The sequence below is a fragment of the Drosophila ficusphila genome, unplaced genomic scaffold (assembly GCF_018152265.1).
Source record: "Drosophila ficusphila isolate 14025-0441.05 unplaced genomic scaffold, ASM1815226v1 contig_412, whole genome shotgun sequence".
NCBI lineage: Eukaryota > Metazoa > Arthropoda > Insecta > Diptera > Drosophilidae > Drosophila > Drosophila ficusphila.
In genome coordinates, this window is record NW_025064326.1 from 3,342,295 (window position 1) to 3,361,013 (window position 18,719).

At 45.7% G+C, this 18,719-nt stretch overlaps 4 protein-coding genes across 5 annotated transcripts; 2 read left to right on the top strand and 2 right to left on the bottom strand.

Moving 5' to 3' along the window:
- Positions 1-336: 336 nt before the first annotated feature.
- On the bottom strand, positions 337-4,051 carry LOC108092424 (putative apoptosis-inducing factor 1, mitochondrial). 2 transcript variants are annotated; one of them, XM_017191991.2, is made up of 7 exons: positions 3,592-4,051; positions 3,296-3,525; positions 2,702-2,986; positions 2,540-2,642; positions 2,057-2,306; positions 1,182-1,996; positions 337-1,121 (listed from the first exon to the last, which is right to left on the bottom strand). In XM_017191991.2, the coding sequence occupies exons 1-7, from the start codon at positions 3,701-3,703 to the stop codon at positions 700-702; spliced, it is 2,217 nt and encodes a 738-aa protein (XP_017047480.1). In that variant the 5' UTR covers positions 3,704-4,051; the 3' UTR covers positions 337-699. The 2 variants fall into 2 exon arrangements, with proteins under 2 accessions (XP_017047480.1, XP_017047481.1); XM_017191992.2 differs by having other exon boundaries at positions 3,488-3,525; positions 3,592-4,048.
- Positions 4,052-4,210: 159 nt separating this feature from the next.
- Positions 4,211-8,195, bottom strand: LOC108092423 (tubulin-specific chaperone D). The gene is made up of 5 exons (XM_017191990.2): positions 7,153-8,195; positions 5,963-7,096; positions 5,484-5,903; positions 4,958-5,424; positions 4,211-4,901 (listed from the first exon to the last, which is right to left on the bottom strand). Exons 1-5 carry the CDS (start codon positions 8,090-8,092, stop codon positions 4,296-4,298), a joined length of 3,567 nt encoding a protein of 1,188 aa, XP_017047479.2. The 5' UTR covers positions 8,093-8,195; the 3' UTR covers positions 4,211-4,295.
- Positions 8,196-8,243: 48 nt separating this feature from the next.
- On the top strand, positions 8,244-10,041 carry LOC108092425. The gene is made up of 3 exons (XM_017191994.2): positions 8,244-8,411; positions 8,489-8,633; positions 8,709-10,041. The coding sequence occupies exons 2-3, from the start codon at positions 8,495-8,497 to the stop codon at positions 9,659-9,661; spliced, it is 1,092 nt and encodes a 363-aa protein (XP_017047483.1). The 5' UTR covers positions 8,244-8,411; positions 8,489-8,494; the 3' UTR covers positions 9,662-10,041.
- A 593-nt stretch (positions 10,042-10,634) lies between these two features.
- LOC108092402 (THO complex subunit 2) lies at positions 10,635-18,670 on the top strand. The gene is made up of 15 exons (XM_017191965.1): positions 10,635-11,009; positions 11,212-11,380; positions 11,533-11,780; positions 11,843-11,976; positions 12,028-12,428; positions 12,485-13,234; positions 13,297-13,686; positions 13,752-14,099; positions 14,169-14,762; positions 14,826-15,510; positions 15,592-16,185; positions 16,240-16,283; positions 17,876-18,050; positions 18,108-18,151; positions 18,214-18,670. The coding sequence occupies exons 1-15, from the start codon at positions 10,792-10,794 to the stop codon at positions 18,328-18,330; spliced, it is 4,911 nt and encodes a 1,636-aa protein (XP_017047454.1). The 5' UTR covers positions 10,635-10,791; the 3' UTR covers positions 18,331-18,670.
- Positions 18,671-18,719: the final 49 nt, after the last annotated feature.

An 18,719-nucleotide genomic window follows, 5' to 3' on the forward strand; every position in this document is an offset into this window, starting at 1 on the left:
CTTATTCTTTGTTCATATTGGGCGCTAATCTCCGGTACCCTAATAAACCAGGTGTGCAATCCTTTTGAAGGCAGATGGTACTCTATTAGACTAGCGTGCTGTGGATGTCCTTTCAAATTCTAGGAAAATCGGCTACAAAAATGATTGGGTATTTCAAAGCCTTGGTTACTGCATACTTTATTCCAAATTTTACCTTACTGAACAAATCAATGAGAATATATTCTAGTGCTTAGACTTTATTTAATTAAAAATGAAGACAAAAAACGCTTAGGTCTAGTTAAATAAAGAATGCCTTATGGTCAAAAAGCGAAAGTTTAACAGTGAAAATGCAAGATGTAAACAATTCAGGTAGTACGTGAAATTTTGGTCAACAACTTTTTTCACGCTTAATTTATTAGGAAACATACAGAAAATTCAACAGATGTCTGCTAATCCTTGTCTTTGATATATATACATGCAGATACGCATAATGCGGCCTTAAACCCGATTCAATGTCGTGGACTACAAAATAAAATTTATTCCAAAAATAATAAAACCAAAATTTCTGTTGCATTGCGCCATTGCCGTTCGTATCTAGTTGCAATTGCATATGTACACAATAAACACAGTTGAAGGCATTCGTTTATGATCGGTGCGGGCTGATTAGCATTCCAGAACACTGATGGGCTTTTCCCTTGGTCCCCAGGGACACTCGGTTGTCTACGCATGAATCTCGAACAGTTTGGCCACCTCATTGAGGTCATCGTACTTCTTATTCTGATTGATTATCGTCCTAGCTAAGCCTATCCTATTGAAAAGGTTCCACAGAAGGATTCCAACAATCTTGTCGTTCTTCAAGTAGAATATCACACCCTTTCCATAGTTGGCCGCCTCATCGGGATCACAGGTAACTCCATCGGGGGTAACGACGGCAGCGTTTTTCGTTGAGACGTTGGAACTCGCACTTTTTGAGTCCTCATCTTCGCTGGACTCGGGAAGATTGTCGACGCGATCGGCGGCGTCCGAGGGCAGGGCGAACACGCCAACGGTAGGCAGCGAGGAGTCCACCAAACCAATGCCCTCGTACCCAATCTCTGGTCCCAGATCGGACCAAAACATGCTCTGGTGCTGATAGGGTTTCTCTGTGGGTAAACAGAAATACATTAGAGTAAGTATAACAACTTTAAAGGGAGAAAACCTACTTGCTCCTGTCATGTTCTCGCCGGCCAGCCGACCAGAGACCACCGAGTGATCATGGTGCTCCACTCGCCGCCTGCCCAGCAGTGGATCGAAGAAGCAGGACGCATCCCCGGCGACGTACAGATTCCGTCTGGCCTCCAGCTCAGCATTGACCACAAAGCCACCAAGACTCCGGTCCACCTCTAATCTGCTGGGACCCGCTAGCTCTGTATTCGGTGTGCATCCCACACAAACGACGACGACATCGGACATCAACGTCATGCCATTGTTTAACTCCAACTTCAGATTGGTTTCATCTCGGACAGCCGATCGAATGCTGGCATTGGGAATGACACAGACGCCCTGGGCTTCCATCTTGGCCATTGTCCAACGACTCAGATAGTTTGGCAGGACCTTCGACATGTTGGCGTTCTCCTGGAACACCTGATACACCTTGCCTCCATTGTTCTCCCTGGAGTAGTGCGCCAAGGAGCAGGCCAGCTCACTTCCGATGAAACCATTGCCCACAATGGTGATTGACCGCTTCTCCGCTGCCAGTTTCCGGAGGCGATCGAAATCATCGGGTGTGCGGTACACCATTACCTTTTCCATTACGCTGGGCGGGGCATCGCGAAGCATGGTCAGGTTCTTAGGGGCACAGCCCGTGGCAATAAGGCATTCATCGTAGCTGATCTCGCATCCGTCGTTTAGCGTCACAATGCGTTTCTGCGCGTCCACCTTCTTCACAGAGAACCCTTGAGCGACGGCTATACCGCCGTTGACACTGTCATCCAGATCCTCAGGCTCCACAAAGAACTCATCGGGCTCAAAGAACAAGCTGTTAAGGGAACAGGAGATTAACAAACAAATTAATTAATAATTACAGTTGTAGGCATACCTTCTTTCAGAACCAGTCCATTGCTTGAATCGGTAATCCTTAATGGGATCTTCGTTGGGATTGGGCGTGTACCACAGTTCCTTGGACAATGGAGGCCGCATGTAGGGCTTACGAAACTCGTTGCTGATCATCAAAACTTTGGCGGTCGCATCGTTGGACTTAATGGCGCGGAACGCAGAGAAGGCGGCGGTTCCGCCACCAATAATGAGGTAAGGCACATGCTTCGGAAGGTCCTCAGAACTGGGCGGACCTGTACATGAAATAGAAATTTAGGATTGATACTTCTATAAAAATAATTCAATGTTTTTGTCTGTGCACTTAATGGCTTATGATAAGCACCATGACGACTTTTTTGTAATTATTTCGTAATTATCCAATCATGATGATTTTGGCCAACACAATAGATAGCGCTTATCTTAACCCGACTACCAGAACGTTCTTATACAAAAAAATAATAATACAATTTTATGAATTATAACTTACTCGTAGCAAGTCCAGCTATCAATCTACGTTTCCGTAATTCCTCCTCTTCTTGGGCTTTCTTGGCTTCACTGTCATCCGTTTTCCGCGTCATGAACCAGGCGAGCTATAATGTTGGCAAACAATTAGTCAGCGCCTTTTACAGATATCCAGAGGCAAACATACCAATCCTCCTGCGAGAAGAGCAGCCAGCGCACCCAACAGACACTTGAGACGCAGATCCTTCATCCGACATTCGCAGTCCTCATCGCCACCACCACCACTTCCACAAGGAGCAGTTCCGTCCTCGTTGCAGGGCTGGCAGGTCGTTTCCTTTCGCTTGCGTTTGAACTCTTCACAGGCATTTGGTTTGCAGGAATCTATAACTGGTTGACTGTGGCTATGCTTCGCACTGTCCGAAGACTTGAGCACATCCTTGGCGCTACAAATTGGCTTTGACTCAGCAAAGCCCTAAGATGAATAAGCAAAATATTAGTAAGTGAGCCAGCAAAAATTTAAGCGGGAATGCAAATCGGATTCATGTAAAGAATTAATTTTGGTACAATAAAATTGGTGCATAGATTTTTCTGACTTGAATTCATTTGATGAATTTCACAAGGTTTGCAGGTGATTGCAAAAATTGCAAAAGCCCGCTAAATCTACTAATTTTCCTAAACATTTTTTTTAATGGAACAATTCACTTTTTATGTAGAATCCCCAGATTTGCATCCCCCAACTTAATTAGGAAACATTATGAAGGATGGAATGAGCAATGGGTACCACTTTAAAGAGTGGCTCTGATTGGTTCGGGGCTTGAAACTGGGCATTGGCATAGCTTGAAGGCTCAGGACACTCCACAGCCGCCTCGAGTTCCTCGTTGGGAAGAGTTGGGGGCTTTATGACGCAGGCTTGATGATTCGGATATTTGTTGGCTTGCAACTTGGTTCGCGCCTCAAGGGTGCGTTTCTTTACCATTTGATATAGACTGCTGTGTGCGGGCCGTAGAATGGCTGAAATCCAGGAGGAAGCACAATGTTAGTGGTAAAAAACATGAAAAAACACATAACCTCACTTACCGTGTGCCGGTGGCCATCTCTGGGGCTCTGGACTCAATAACCTCCTGTTCGCAAGGATGTATGCCTGCCGGATGAACTTCTGTGTCAAACATCGTACGCCCCAAATACTCATCGCGATTTACAAGGGATTCCGCAACAATTGACACTCCACAATTGTGTAACAAAGTTGTGCAGCAAAAGAAAACGGGTGTGCGAGTTTGTGTTTTGTTTACAAAAAAAAAACAATTACAATGACAAATTTCTCCGTGTTAAGTTTGGCAGGGTTTAATTGATCTCGGCTATTTTATCCCTCTTTGCTTTTCGGTTTTCTGGGTTCTTGCGCCTCTTTTTATTTTTCATTCCCTCGCCTGTCTTGTCTTGTTGTTTTTGGTCGCTGTCTCTCAGTGTGACCGTCGCCGTGTATCGCGAAAATGTCATACACCGTTAATTTGCTCAGAGAATACGGACTATTTAAATATACATATGTTTTATTTATTTTGAATATTAATGCAAAGGAAGTTTGTTTAGTGTACTAAGTACAAAGTATAGTTTTCGCTGCAAGTTAAAAAAGATTACATTTTAACTTCTTTTCTTATATTATTAATTATAGTTATCATCTGTATGAAATTGAAACAAATAATTTTGCAAGCATTGTCAGTATAATTGTGCGAAAACATTAAAGATATTTAGAGAAATACAGAACCTTAACTTCTATTGCCAAAAATTCATTTATCCGCGTTCGCTTGTTGCAAGGCGGCGGCTGCAGCTACTCCACTCACAGGAGGCTTGATGCCCATTAGGTGACACAGTTGATTTCGCAGCGGACGCACCTCTACCAGCGGCATAGTCCAATCTGTTTCCGAAAGCAGTGTCAGGATTTCATCCATATTATCCTCGGGTATTTCAGTTACATCGCCGTGAAGAGCCAGTGCTTCATAAAGTTTTGTGGCAGCGGTTTTGCGCACGTGGACGTGTTGCAGGCCTAGGAATACTGAGAGCTTGGAGAGAATGCGTCTGGACAAGCGAGGAACCTGCAGCAGCTGGCAAAAAGCACTTATGCTGGTAGCTGTCTTGTACAGCTTCTTGTACCCTTTAACCTCTAGATTCAACAGTCTAAAGATATCCTCCGCAAAAGGATTTGATTCATCATGAAGCACTAATTCCACAGTTCCAGAACCAATGAGAATATCCAGGAAACTAAGCATGGGATATGTCACCCGTTCGTTCAACAGGTGCTCCTCGAAGATCTGAACTACCTCAGAGCACAGACGCGGCACAGTTTCGGGATTGGAACGCAAAAATTGGAAAAAGGCACTCGAGGAATACTTGATCTGCAGAACAAAATATCTGAGAAATAAAAAAGAATGTGAGCACCTCACGGACTTACCAGAGATTCAGTTAGTTGTCCAATGCTGGCACTCAATCCCAGAAGCACTCTTTTAGAGTAATCCGGCAGAGCGAGCAGGTCGCAGAACATCGGGAATGTATGGTCGGCAAACAACCAAAGTACGGAATCGGCATCCGCTGGGAAAATCTCAAGGAGTTTTGAATGCTCACGAATATGCGGGATACTTGGCTGATGATGAATCAGTTGGCAGCAGAGGCGACCACCTAATCCTCGTGTACGATCAATCTTCTCTACCGCCTGCTGCATAAATCCAGACACAATCTTGTGAACATGCCCTGCCGTAAGGAATTCACGCGGACACTGAGTTACGATCTCGTACAGCGATGTCATGGCCGCTTCCCTCACCCAAGCACCAATATCACCGCGATTGTCTAAGGTGTATTCGTCTAGGGCTTTAAGCAGACACTCTATAACCTTATTGAAGTTCCTGGGGTCTGCGAATGAATCTGGAAGAAGGATAATTACCATATGACTGCCAACCGGTTGCAAAGGGTCCTAGACTCACCGATTCCTTCTCCATAACCGACGGTTTTTACCAATTTAGTCAATGCTCTCACACTCTCGGTCCTTGCCTCACTCCATCTATAGGTTTGGATATTTTCGCGATCGCCCATTTCACCAGCAAGAACTGCTTGCAAAGGCGTCAACGAATGCTTCACCAAACTGTCCAAAACAGCTGGCAGATGAGGACGAATCATAAATGATGGGAGCATTCCCAAAGCAGCAATGTAGCCCATGCGTATATTCTCCTCCAAGTCGTTCTCGGCTCCCCGTAAATAGGCATTGATAATGGCTTCGTTTTCTTGATATCTAGAATCCGAACAGTAGTAAGTGGCACAGAGTTGGCCAAAGGCTTCCACCGAGGAGTCACGAATAGAAGTTGTTTTTGTAACCAGACAGGCGTCTATAACCATTTGCCAAGAAGCTGAAAGCAAGAATTATTTTAATTATGCAAATAAAAAAAGTTAGCTAGCATTTCCTTACCCAAACAGTCGGTTGTCGCCTGCAGCTTAGCCAAACTGCAGTTTTTTATGTAATTGGTCGTGCACGACTTCATCAGTTCTCCGCTCATTCCGCGATAGCAGTTTCTGTCTAGGAACGTCTTTACCAAATCGTTGAGCTCCACAATTCGCTGATTGGAAAGGTAAACAACAGATGGATCACCCGTTTCCTCCAGTTTCCGCAGGGCCAGAGTGATCTCTCCCATCGCCAAAACGCAACCATGTCGGCAGTTAATATCGATGGTATCAGTTTTGGCCAGCAGTTGTGGCAGCACCACGGCGGCCATGTACTCGGGCTCCCTTAGTGATAGCTTATGCAGAGCTTTGGCAGTCAGCTCTCTTATAGCAGGATCCCAATGGTTCACTTTATGCTGCACTAGGTGATTAATCAAGGGTTCCCTGTACACCTCGAACTGGGCTATGTAATCACTGATGTTTAGATAGGAATTCTGCCGAATGCCAACAGAATAAAAATCTGTAGTGGTGGAAATCTCGATGCCAAAGGGAAAGTTTCCCAAGCGACCAACGCTTTCCTGGAAAGCAGCGGAGGCAGCTCGCCTGCAGTTCACCTCGCGATCAAAAACAGCAACGGTCAATAACCCTGAGGAGATTTTCTGCACAAAGGGTTTGACGTCATCCGGATTGTAGGCCCTTGCAAAAGCCCAGCACATGTAGCATGCGGAATCGCGGATGTGCTGACCAACCGACATGTAGCCCTTCATTTCGTCGTAAAAGAGAGCCTGCATTAGGAGCGGGACCAGCTCCTCTAGTCGATGCGGCAGCAGCAGTCCCCTTTTTGCCAGTTCTGCCAATGCCAAACAGGCACCGTGCCAGGCTTCATGGGGTTCTAGTGGGTTCAGTATGTCAATCACTGAGCCTATAACCTCATCGGCCAGCTCCTTGGGCAAGCGATTGGTAACTCTGCCCAATCCTTTGGCCGCACTCCAGCGTATATCGTTTCCGCCGCTTCGCAGAGCCTGCAGCAGCTCTTCGATCACCTCTTCTATGGCATCAGGCACTAGAATCTCCTCACCTTCTTCTGGTAACACCTCTGAGGCAGCCGATCCGCCTCCTGTGTCTGCGGCCTGGCTAAGATTGGTGGCCAGTGAACGCGTGCCTTAAACGTGTGGGGTCAATTTAAAAACGTAATAAATGTTGATTAGGCAAACTCACCCCTATTGTACCGCCAGCTGGCAATACGTGGCTTCAAATGGACTAATCCGATTCTCTGGACTATTTTTACATAGTTTTTATACTTAAGAAAGTCGTTGCCATCCTTATACTGACAGGAGGTTATCCACTGAAGCAGCTTGTCTGCATATGGCAGAAGATCCTCTCGTTTGCCGTGCTTCAAAATAGCAGCCACGGCAGCCAGCTGGCCAAACTTGACGTTCACCGTATCCGCCTGGTGCTGATCTATAATCCAGTTAAGAAATCGTTCCAGGTACAGATCCTTGATGTCGCTACGAACAAAATACTTGGCGGCCAAATAGGCAGCCATGCTACTGCACGTATCATTTGTGGACACATAAAGCTGGATCAGCTCAAAAATGCGTTCCATCTTGGTGGTCTTCGACTGGACATGATTGGTGGGGCTGCAGTTGGATATGGGATTGGGAGTTGTTTCATATGCATCCAGACGCGACATGTGAAAAGGGTTGAGGACTAGGATAGACATCCAAAGAAGCAGTATGTAACGCGTTTCCCACTGGTCAAACTCCTTGGGATCCTGCTGGCCCAGTAGATCTAGCACAAACTCCAGATCGCTCAGCTCGTGGGGCATAAACTTGACCAGAACCTTATAGGTGCGAACTTTGCAGATGATGTAGAGATACTTGAAAGCCGCATGACGTTCCCCGTTGTCCAAATCCGGCCTGCGAATCTTTTGCAAAAGCTTGCCTAGCAGCTCCTCCAAATGTGGATCCAGCAAATGCGGCTGCTCCTGGTATCTGGTCAAAACTTGGGCGTATTGCTCGAATTCCCTTTCGAAGGTGCCAGCACCAATAGATTTGATGTTATCAATCATTTGCAGCACTTGCTGCAGTTCGCTGAAATGCTCCAGCGTATTTGCGGGCAGGTCCTCCTCCTTGAATTCCTCACCAGGGTTCGACATGGTTTTTTAACTACTTAATCCAGTTTCAAACCCACAGCCGGCAAAAATAAAAAATTACTTTGTGAATCATTTGTTTGGCTGCCAGAGTTGCCACGCTCAGTGTGGCCGTTCCACTCGCAGCTGCTGATACCGCATCAGCTGTTCGGTAGAGTTGCCAGGCGAAGGGCGGCACGGCAAAGCGGATCTGCGAGTTTTCGTCGCGTGAATTTTTTTCCTTTATCTACCTTCAAAACGCATCAAAGCAAATAAAGTGTTTTGTTGTGGAGCTAAATTTTCCTAACTAACCGCTCACACAATCGTCGCGTTTGCTGTGAGCGCGGTGAGTGAAAAAAATCGCGTAGAAAGTACGAAACCCGCATTCGCATTTGTTGACAAATCAAGATTTTTGGTCTTTAGCAAGCAATGAAGTCGGATAATTTTCGCCTCATAACGGAGGTCGCGAAGCGGCGGTGTCTGTGGGACACCAACATGTCCATGGCCTACCGCAACCAGGAAGCAGCCCTTCAGTGGGCGACTGTCGCAGAGATTTTGCAGATAGATGGTGAGGAATCGGACAAAAGCGATTTTGGGCCTAGAAACCTAGAAAACCTATAAATAACACCTAATTTTTTTGCAGTCGCGCTCTGCAAGAAGCGATTCAAGTGCTTGAGGGACAGCTACCGGGCGGAGGTGCGCAAGATTCAGAAGCAACGCATTGCGATGTCACACTGGACATACTTCCGCTCATTGGAGTTTATGCGCCACTTATTCGATCCGGAGCGACTAGTGCCCTTTCCGCCAGAGACCTCCGACTTGGACCTGGACCCAGAGCCTTCTGAGGACTGCGAGTCCACACGGCTGGTCGATTTCACCATAGATGTGGACGTTGACAACGATGACTCCGTTGATTTTGAAATAATCGGGGACATTTTTAAACGGGAACCTTCGTTGACCCAGGATTCGGGTTCGGATGGTGGTTCGCTGATTAAACCCTTAAACTCCCCCTACCCAGCGATCCATCGCTCTGATAAGGATCTCTCGCCCAAATGGCAGTCACCCAAGCACTTGCCGTACGACAAGCCCCTGCCACGTCCCAATCCTCCTTCGAAAAGGGCTCGCCATAGGAAGACCTCGTCCCCGATCGATGGACCGATTTTAAATGGTTTCAATGGCAAGCCCACTCCGCCAAGTCTTTCCAATGATGCTGATTTAAAGAACGATTCGGACTACAGCTTCATGGTGAGCATGGTGCCCCACGTCAAGTCGCTCTCGCCTATCGGCAATCTCAAGTTTCGCATGGAGATGGCCCGCGTCCTCGTGGAACTCAGGAAGGAGGATCAGCAGATGGCCGAAGGAGCGGGAACGGTGACGGGAGCTGTGGTGGGATCAGGAGCAGTGCGTGCGGGCGGGTTGCCCAAACTAACGCCCGCTCCGGACTCGAGTTTTGCATCTCAACTGGGGAATCCTCAGTACCTCACCTCCAATTCCAGCTACCCAAATCGTAGACCATCGTCACCATCTCCCTACGAATATGTCGACAGCTCCATGATCGAATGTGATGTAAAAATTGAGAACGAAGCCTTGCTCTGAGAATAGGGATTTCAGCTGTCTACCAATTAGCTATCATCCAAATTATGTTTCGATTTTACATCCAGAAGCAATTTGCTAAGGACTTATCCAAAAAGTTTTAATATTGTTTATCAATACAAATAGCATAAGAAGGTCTTGTCAAATATATGACACGGTTATCAATTTTCCATTTCTGCTGGTAATTTCATAGAATAATTATCAGATATAAGACATTTTTCAATTCGTATTTTTTTGCCATTTACTGATAAGTGTGCAAATAATTTGCAGCGATACATTTAGTGGTTAATGTAAATTCTTGATAATACGTAATATAATATGATGTTTTCCATCAAAAGGTTAATTTTAACATTTGGAAAAATAAAGGCTTAACCTCATTCTCACAAGATGTTTTTAAATGTGGTAACCCCTTATTGATTTGTAACCTTATTTAAGAAATGCATCATCGGCAAACAATTCCAAAACCTGGTGGAATCTTGGCTTTCTTGAATTTGATTTGCCTTCAGATTGAATTTTTAAGAGATTTCTTATTTACATACATAAATATACATATGTGCATACAATTTGGTAAAAAGAGTAAGAGGAATAAAAATGTAGCTTGGGGTTGAAGCTTCATAGGAACCTTGGGTAAGTGATGTAAAATCTTTGTTTTGCTCATTGTTAGGGTTTCTGTTCCGTACGTTCCGTACGTTTCGGGGCTTCCAATGCTTTTTATGTTCAAATATTTATACTGCAACAAATAGCATAAATTTATTTACAGCTTTCCAAATAGTTGAATAAAAGAGTATTAATTAAGCTTATAATAATATTTAGAAGTACAATGGGTCTACTACATAAATGTTATGATTTTGTTTGTTTTATATGGTAGAAACGCTGTGAAAAACATTTCAGAATTATTCTTTTATTTATTGTTCCATTTTAAGCGTTCCAAAAACAAGTCCCTGCATTTGATCTTCTCGTCACGCCGCCAAATATTTAGTTCCCTCCGCAGGACGGTCACATTGGTGACACTGCTTCAACATCAAAGTGTGAAAATTTTGATAAAAATTTCGAAAAGTACAGGGATCTGATTAATTTGGGAGCAGATATAAGCCACCACAGCATAGCGCCCGTGTGTTCCACCTGATCGGAAAATGCACAAATCGACAGACCGGATGCGGCGTCTGAAGAAGCTAAAGAGCGTTACGGGTTCGCAGGATGTCGGTGGTGGTGGAGAAGGAGCAGCTACGGTGGCGGAAAACCGGACCTCCGATCCTTCGGACACAAACGGCGGAGCCACTACCGGAAAGGATCCGAGCGTCTTTAATCCGGACATCTTCAAGCACTTAGACAAAGCCGGACGAAGCGAATTGTACGTGGTTCCACGCTCAGACACCGATACAAACGCTGCCAGAGATATACAAACGCGCGCGCACACACACACACTTGCAGTTTACACTGGCTGCCGTCAGTTTGTGTCCTGCTGCTGTTGGATATTCGCGCGCTCTTGTGTCGACTGTTTGGATCAACTGTGCTCGATATCACCCATAGCTAAATAACACATTTACTTCTAGCCTGAAGTACCTCAAGCTACAGCTGCAGGATGCCGCAGATACGCCCGTTTACGACCGGAACGGCGTCTTTAAGCAGGGCATTTCCAACGCCATTTACGAGCTCCTCTGGCAGGCCCTGCGGTTTACCCATAAGAAGGACCTGGTTCTCCACCTGCTCCTGGAAGTCGTGGTAAGTGGGATAGAATCGGGTGGAACAAAAACCTTTCAAGGGCTTCGATTTGTGAGACAATTAATTAAAGCGATAATTGTAGTTACTTAACCTTTAATTTTAATCAAGTAAATAAAGTGAATAATTCCTTTAATATATACAACTTTTTTCAGGCTCTGCATGCGGACTTCCCAAGCCTCATAGTGGACGTGGTCAACATTCTGGATAGCGAAACCTCGCTTATGACCGAGGGATTGCATGAAGAGCGTCATGCCTTTGTGCAACTGGTCAAGGACTTGGACAAGGTAGTTCCAGAAAGTCTGCTGAAAGAGCGCTTGGAAATTGACACATTGCAGGAGGTGGGAATTGTTAAGAACAAGAGTTTCTACTCCAAGTTTATCAAGGTCAAAACCAAGTTATAGTATGTATTTAACGATTATAAATAGGTATACGTACTATGTAATTTTCCCTATTCAATTTTAGCTACAAGCAGCGCCGCTTTAATCTTTTCCGTGAGGAGAGCGAGGGCTTTGCCAAGCTAATTACAGAACTCAATCAGGAATTTGAAGAGAGCACCACGCCAGAGAGCATTATGGACATAATTAAATCTCTCATAGGTAATATTTACGGTTTACTAATTATTCATTTTTAATAAATCCTTTTTACAGGCTGCTTCAATCTGGATCCCAATCGCGTGCTGGACATTATTATCGAGTCCTTCGAGACTCGACCGGACCGCTGGAACTTGTTTATTCCCCTGCTGCGCAGCTACATGCCCACCGGTGCCATAATTTGCGAGGTCCTTGGCTACAAGTTCTGTCACTTTAAGGACTCCCGCACGCCGCGCTCCCTATACCATGTTTGTGCTCTTTTGCTAAAGCATGGTGTTATTGCGCTAAACGATGTCTATGTCTGGTTAACTCCGAATGACGGAAGTATCAAGGCGGATTGGGAGGAGGAGCTGGCTGATGCCAGAGAAATGGTGCGCAAGTTAAATCTCATCCAAACCAACAAAAAGGAGGACGAAAAGGATCCGCCACCTCCGCCCTCTGTTAAAAAATTCAATGAGGTAATAATTAACAATCCAATTTGAACATTGATTCTTATATAATTATTTTACCTCAGGAAAAGTACAATGCCAATCAGAAGTTTGGTCTCTGCGAGGCCTTACTTAAAGTAGGTGACTGGGAGAATGCCTACAAAATCATCCAAAAGCTGCCAGAACAGGCCGTCGTGCTTCAGGAACCCATCGCCCGTGCCATCGCCGATCTGATTCACCTGTCCGTTGAGAACATTTACTACAAGAAGTGCTTTAAGGCACCAGCGGGTCGAAGGCAGAGCCGGAATCGTTTATACGACGATTCCAAGTTGGTGGCCAAGATGCAGGCGAAGGAGTTTCGCGATTTGAGGAAGTACACCTGGCCGATGGCTAATGTCTTGGGTCCTGCGATGCATTATGACACTGTGCTGATGTACAAGCTTATACGGATTATGAAAAAACTTGTAGTAGAAATGGGCGTAGACAGCTTGAACGGACCACCGCCAAATTCAGAAGCCGAGCAGCATTACTATGACATTATGAGTTCGCTCGATGCCTGTATCCTTCCCTCGTTGCTCTACCTGGACAACAACTGCTCCATGTCCGAGGAGATCTGGGCCGTGCTCAAGTATTTCCCGTACCACTTCCGCTACAGTTTGTATGCGCGTTGGAAAAACGACAGCTACCAGCTGCATCCGAATTTGATCAGACGGTGTGGATTGGCTCAGCGTGATATTAAGGCTCTGATGAAGCGAGTGAGCAAGGAGAATGTTAAGCAGCTGGGTCGACTGGTAGGAAAGTACAGCCACTGTGCGCCAGGACTTCTTTTCGATTATGTAAGTTTCGTTAACTGTTGTGGCTAATCGAATTTTCCCTAACTGTCTTCTAATATCAATAGATTCTCTTGCAAATACAAATCTATGACAATCTCATCGGCCCCGTCTGCGACATGCTCAAGTATCTGACTGCCTTGTCCTTCGACTGCCTGGGATACTGCATCATTGAGTCGCTGACGTTAACAGGTCGTCTCAGGTTCAAGGACGACGGCACTTCTTTGTCTTTGTGGCTGCAAAGCTTGGCCTCATTTTGTGGCACAATCTACAAGAAGTACAGCATCGAGCTAAGCGGATTGCTACAGTATGTGGCAAATCAACTGAAATCACAGAAGAGTTTGGACCTACTGATCCTGCGGGAGATCGTGCACAAGATGGCGGGCGTAGAGTCCTGCGAAGAGATGACCAACGACCAGTTGCAGGCGATGTGCGGCGGCGAACAGCTCAGGGGAGAGGTAACTACTTTAAAAATGACTGGGATATATAGAGTCTTATTTCTGTAACAATTATCTCCTGGCAGGCTGGCTACTTCAGTCAAGTGAGGAACACAAAAAAGTCTTCGAACCGTCTAAAGGAGGCCTTGGCCAACAACGATCTTGCTGTGGCTATTTGCCTGTTAATGGCGCAACAAAAGCATTGTGTCATTTATCGCGAGACGGCGGCGCAAAGTCACTTGAAGTTGGTGGGAAACCTGTACGATCAGTGCCAGGACACTCTGGTCCAGTTCGGTACCTTCTTGGGGTCCACCTACTCTGTGGACGAGTACGTTGAACGCCTGCCCTCGATCATCACCATGCTGCGGGAGTACCACATTAACACAGATGTGGCCTTCTTTCTGGCCAGACCCATGTTCACCCACCAAATCAATGTAAGTGGTTTGATATGTTCAATAATCTGTAGAATGAATATTAATACATCTTTAATCATTTTGTAACAGCAAAAATACGACCAGCTACGCAAGGCTGATCCCAACGCCAAGAAGCTGACCACAGCGCAAAAGCTGCAAAAGTATCTGGAGGCCACGCAGCTGATTATGAATCCAATCGTTGAATCCGTTCGTCCACTGCACAGCGCTAAGGTGTGGGAGGACATAAGTCCGCAGTTCCTGGTCACCTTCTGGAGCCTGAGCATGTACGATTTGCACGTGCCGAACGAGAGCTACCAACGCGAGATCGGCAAGCTGAAGCAGCTGGCCCAGCAGGCGGCCGAGGGCAAGGACTCCAATCAATCGAAGAACAAGAAGGAGCAGGAGCGCTACATCGCGCTGATGGAGAAGCTGAACGACGAGCGAAAGAAGCAACACGAGCACGTGGACAAGATCTCGCAGCGACTGCAGGAGCAAAAGGATAGTTGGTTCCTGCTTCGGTCCGCCAAGTCGGCCAAAAACGACACCATCACGCAGTTCCTGCAGCTTTGCCTCTTCCCGCGTTGCACCTTCACAGCCCTGGATGCGCTGTATTGCGCCAAGTTCGTGCACGCCATACACAACCTCAAGACTTCGAACTTCTCCACATTGCTGTGCTACGATCGGGTTAGTTCACTTCACTGATTGTGTTTGTATAAAAATAGATTTCATCTGTTTATGCAACTTCAGATATTCTGCGACATCACGTACTCGGTGACTTCGTGCACGGAGGGTGAGGCCACGCGGTACGGCCGTTTCCTGTGCGCCATGCTGGAGACAGTGATGCGGTGGCATGCGGATCAGGCGGTTTTCAACAAGGAGTGCGCCAACTATCCTGGTTTCGTGACCAAGTTTCGCGTGAGCAATCAGTTCTCGGAGGCCAACGATCATGTTGGCTATGAGAATTATCGCCATGTGTGCCACAAGTGGCACTACAAGATCACCAAGGCGATCGTGTTCTGTTTGGACTCGAAGGACTTCATGCAGATCCGCAATGCTCTGATCATTCTAATGCGCATCCTGCCTCACTATCCGGTTCTTGCCAAACTGGCGCAGATCATCGAGCGGAAAGTGGACAAAGTGCGTGAGGAGGAAAAGACAAAGCGACCGGATCTGTATGCCATTGCCTCCAGCTACATTGGTCAGCTGAAGCTGAAGACGCCTCACATGCTCAAGGAGAGTGACTTCCACCAGATGGCCGAGCGGCCCAACAAGGATTCACCGACCACTGCTGGTGCATCTGGCACTCCCATCAAATCGGACAAGATGTCGCCCACCTCGCCCCCTGCGCAGGCGGGTAAAGTCACCGGCGGAGCTTCTTCCTTTTACAACAACGAACAAAAGTCGGGCATCAAGGAACCTGAGGCGAAAGCAGGTAAGGAAAATACATTTCTTACTTAACTAAAAGAAAAATGCGATTGCCTCAAAACTAATAATAAATTGGTGCTTTCCCTAGCTTCCCTTTCGCGCAGCGATTCGAAGAACCAAAAAAGCGAGGGCAACAGCGCCACCATGGTATCCACTGCCACCTCAGCGTCAACGACTTCCAGCAACGATCGTGAGAGCAAGCAACGTGATCTGCCGGCGCCACGGGAATCCCAGTCCCGCAGCAAGGATGACCAGCTGGAGCAGACGAACAACGGCAGCAATGGCAGCAGACAGAGCGAGAGTCGCAACCGAGATGCGGAGCGGGACAGACAGGATCAGCACGACCAGCGACACGGCAGCATTACTAGCCATCGCAGCTCCCGGGTCAAGGAGCGAACTGAAGCGGAACAGCATCAGAGGTCGCGGGAGCGCTCCCAGCGCCTCGAAGAGTTGGAGGCGCAGCAGAGGGGTCTGAAGCGCGAGAAGTCTTCGCGGCGCGGCGGCGATGAGCGACATCGGCACGGAGATGCTGTGGAGACTGTGGATTTGGTGGGCAGCACCGATAATCGTCACTATGATGAGTTCGAGGGACGAATGCGGGACCGTGACTTGAGCTCCGTGTCCAATGAGAGCAACGGTTCGATGCAGCACCGACAACGTAGCCATGAGACCATTGAAAAAGGTTTGTTGCTCATCTCGAAATCTATCATTCATTTATAACTGAATTATTTGCCAGATTCAAAGCGTCGCAAATTGGAATCGTCAACCAGCAGTTCAAAGGTTAGTAGCATATGGTTGCAGACATAAGTACGCTAAGACAACAGTATAAAACAACAACACGACTATGATGACGATCTGGAGGGAAAACACATGAAGTTACAACTGAGCATGCAACGCCTTCTCCAAGCTGCGACTCCAAAATATGAATCAGCAACGAGCCCACCACCCTTAAAAATAGAAAAAACGTGCGGCGGATCTCGTTCTCAGCGGCTATATTCTTTATTTCTAAGTATTAAAATTAGGGGTATTAGATTTAAGCTATAAAAGTGAAACTTTTTGGACCAATGTCACAGGACCTTTGTAAATTTGTGGAGGAGAAAATTTTTTTTTTGTACAATCAAGTGTTAAATAATTGTAGTAGAATAAGAAAAGTAGTGTAAATACCTGACCGATTTGGAGTATGGGACCATGAAGACGACAATCGCAAACAAAAAGACGAATCTCGCTGGAAGCGTGGAGGAAACTTTTCTAAACCAAAAAGTGACTATGGCGGAGGAGCTTGACAACAATGTTTAAAGAAACCCGAGGAGATTGAAGGAAGAGTCTACAAAAGAAAAACAAAAAAAAAATCATCATTATAAATCATCATAGAAAACTGCAATTGTCATGCATCACAACAAAAGTATTCAACACACCGTGAAAAACATAAAAGAAGTTAAGCCGGATAAAATAATTTAAAACGCTCTGATGAAGGAAACACTTTACTAATTTGGCGCAATACTGGACTACTTGTTACATAACTACTCAAAGAAAATAATTCCTTTACTTCGTTGGAGAACATCACATCAAACTCTAAATGTTGTTCTACGTGGTCCTGCAACTCAACAGTAAAAGAGGATTACATGACCGGATCAATCACAGCTTTTTAAAAACTGGAGTGCCATAGAGAAACATCTTCTACAGTCCGAAACATTAAAGTAAAACTAAAAGTTGGGATACTAATTTTAATGACAACTGTTACATTATCAACATAATATAAGAGGATCAAAGCGGATAAAAACTACCGAAAAATGAACGAAATCTGCACATATTCCCTGCGGAACTGTTAACTTCAAACTACGTAAACAATCAATTTGGCTAAACTAAAATCCTAAGGAATCCCCGTGGAGCTTTGACACTGCCGCTTTTCGGGTTACGACCCTGAACTCACCTGTGCAGCCCGGATTAGAGGTTAATTCCTTGATGAAAATCATTACATGGACGGAATCTACAAATATCTTTGGAGAACTTTAAACGTAATCCCTCAACCACATTTTGGAAAACCTAAAATCCTGAGGAATCTCTGTGGAGCTCCGACACAGCCGCGAATCTGGTTACGTTCCTGCAGTTACCTGTGCAGCCCAGTTTAGTTGTTAATTCGTTGATGTTGAGACTGTGCACGGGTAAGTGATGGACGCGTGGCGGGGCGGCGGACTATTAAACTATGCATATGTATAAGACACAGGACAACAAACAGACTCAGGCGAACACCAAACACAGATCTTTTCGGTTTTTGTTCCAGTTTTAAGTAGTCCGACACTCAGATTGTTAAATGTTAGGGTTAGAAAGAATTTAGCTACACTTTTACAACCATTAATCCTGTGCCGTTGCAGAAGGTGGAGGAACTGGTGGACAGCGTGAAGAAGGCGCGCGGCATCAAGACCAAAGAGCGCAACAAGGACAAGCTGTCGGACGAGGAGCGCGACGCCCGCAAGGATCGCAAGTTGGGGCGCAAGCGCGACCGCACTGAGGAGACCAACAGCAACGAACACAAGCGCCGGCGCGAAGGTGAGAGAAAACACATATTTCGGAGATTCAAGAGATTCAAGAAAGAACGATTTTCAGCACAAAATGGCGAAGACGAAATCCGGGAAAGAGAGCGGCATAGAGTGAGTTTTATCTCTGATTTATAGAGCTCATAGAGTTAACCAAAATCTATTTTACTTTATAGGAAAAGTCCCCACGGGAGCGTTCTAATGAAAAATTCGAAAGGGAAAGGGCCAGCGGTTCGCGAGCCGAAGAGCGGCAGTACGTCAAGTCGACGCGCTCCTCCAGAGTCAACTACTAAATGCAATCGGGGATTGATACTCCCCGGTTTCGTGCAGTGTGCATCGCATTTTGATTAATTTTAAAGAATTTGGAGTCGTTTATTCGTCAGGAGCAATTATTTTATCAAAGAGCGAAACTAATTTTGAAATATTTACAATTTTTTAGCAAATATTTTAAAAAGAAAAATCCAAACAATTACATTGTAAAAATTATCAACGATTTGTGTTAATTCAATGGGTCTAACAATAGCCAAAACATTTGTTTATAATAGATATTGATTCCATTCCCCCAAGAGATTTCCTGAATGTGTTTAAATTTTTTATTTTATGTGCATAATAAAATTGTATATTTCAATAAGATATTTTCGAAACGTAACGTTTTATTTGCTGACCAACCGACAACTCTGCT

What these genes read in the sequence shown, in the direction of transcription:
- LOC108092424 (XM_017191991.2), bottom strand. Translation starts at nt 3,703, where the DNA reads ATGAGTATTTGGGGCGTACGATGTTTGACACAGAAGTTCATCCGGCAG. An exon ending in GAGATGGCCACCGGCACACG is followed by an intron (nt 3,526 to 3,591) that starts GTAAGTGAGGTT and finishes CCTGGATTTCAG; the next exon opens with CCATTCTACGGCCCGCACAC. An exon ending in CGAGAACATGACAGGAGCAA is followed by an intron (nt 1,122 to 1,181) that starts GTAGGTTTTCTC and finishes GTTTACCCACAG; the next exon opens with AGAAACCCTATCAGCACCAG.
- LOC108092423 (XM_017191990.2), bottom strand. Translation starts at nt 8,092, where the DNA reads ATGTCGAACCCTGGTGAGGAATTCAAGGAGGAGGACCTGCCCGCAAAT. An exon ending in CAGCTGGCGGTACAATAGGG is followed by an intron (nt 7,097 to 7,152) that starts GTGAGTTTGCCT and finishes CACACGTTTAAG; the next exon opens with GCACGCGTTCACTGGCCACC. An exon ending in GGCGACAACCGACTGTTTGG is followed by an intron (nt 5,904 to 5,962) that starts GTAAGGAAATGC and finishes TCTTGCTTTCAG; the next exon opens with CTTCTTGGCAAATGGTTATA.
- LOC108092425 (XM_017191994.2), top strand. Translation starts at nt 8,495, where the DNA reads ATGAAGTCGGATAATTTTCGCCTCATAACGGAGGTCGCGAAGCGGCGG. An exon ending in AGAGATTTTGCAGATAGATG is followed by an intron (nt 8,634 to 8,708) that starts GTGAGGAATCGG and finishes ATTTTTTTGCAG; the next exon opens with TCGCGCTCTGCAAGAAGCGA.
- LOC108092402 (XM_017191965.1), top strand. Translation starts at nt 10,792, where the DNA reads ATGCACAAATCGACAGACCGGATGCGGCGTCTGAAGAAGCTAAAGAGC. An exon ending in CATAATTAAATCTCTCATAG is followed by an intron (nt 11,977 to 12,027) that starts GTAATATTTACG and finishes TCCTTTTTACAG; the next exon opens with GCTGCTTCAATCTGGATCCC. An exon ending in ACACAAGCGCCGGCGCGAAG is followed by an intron (nt 18,051 to 18,107) that starts GTGAGAGAAAAC and finishes AACGATTTTCAG; the next exon opens with CACAAAATGGCGAAGACGAA.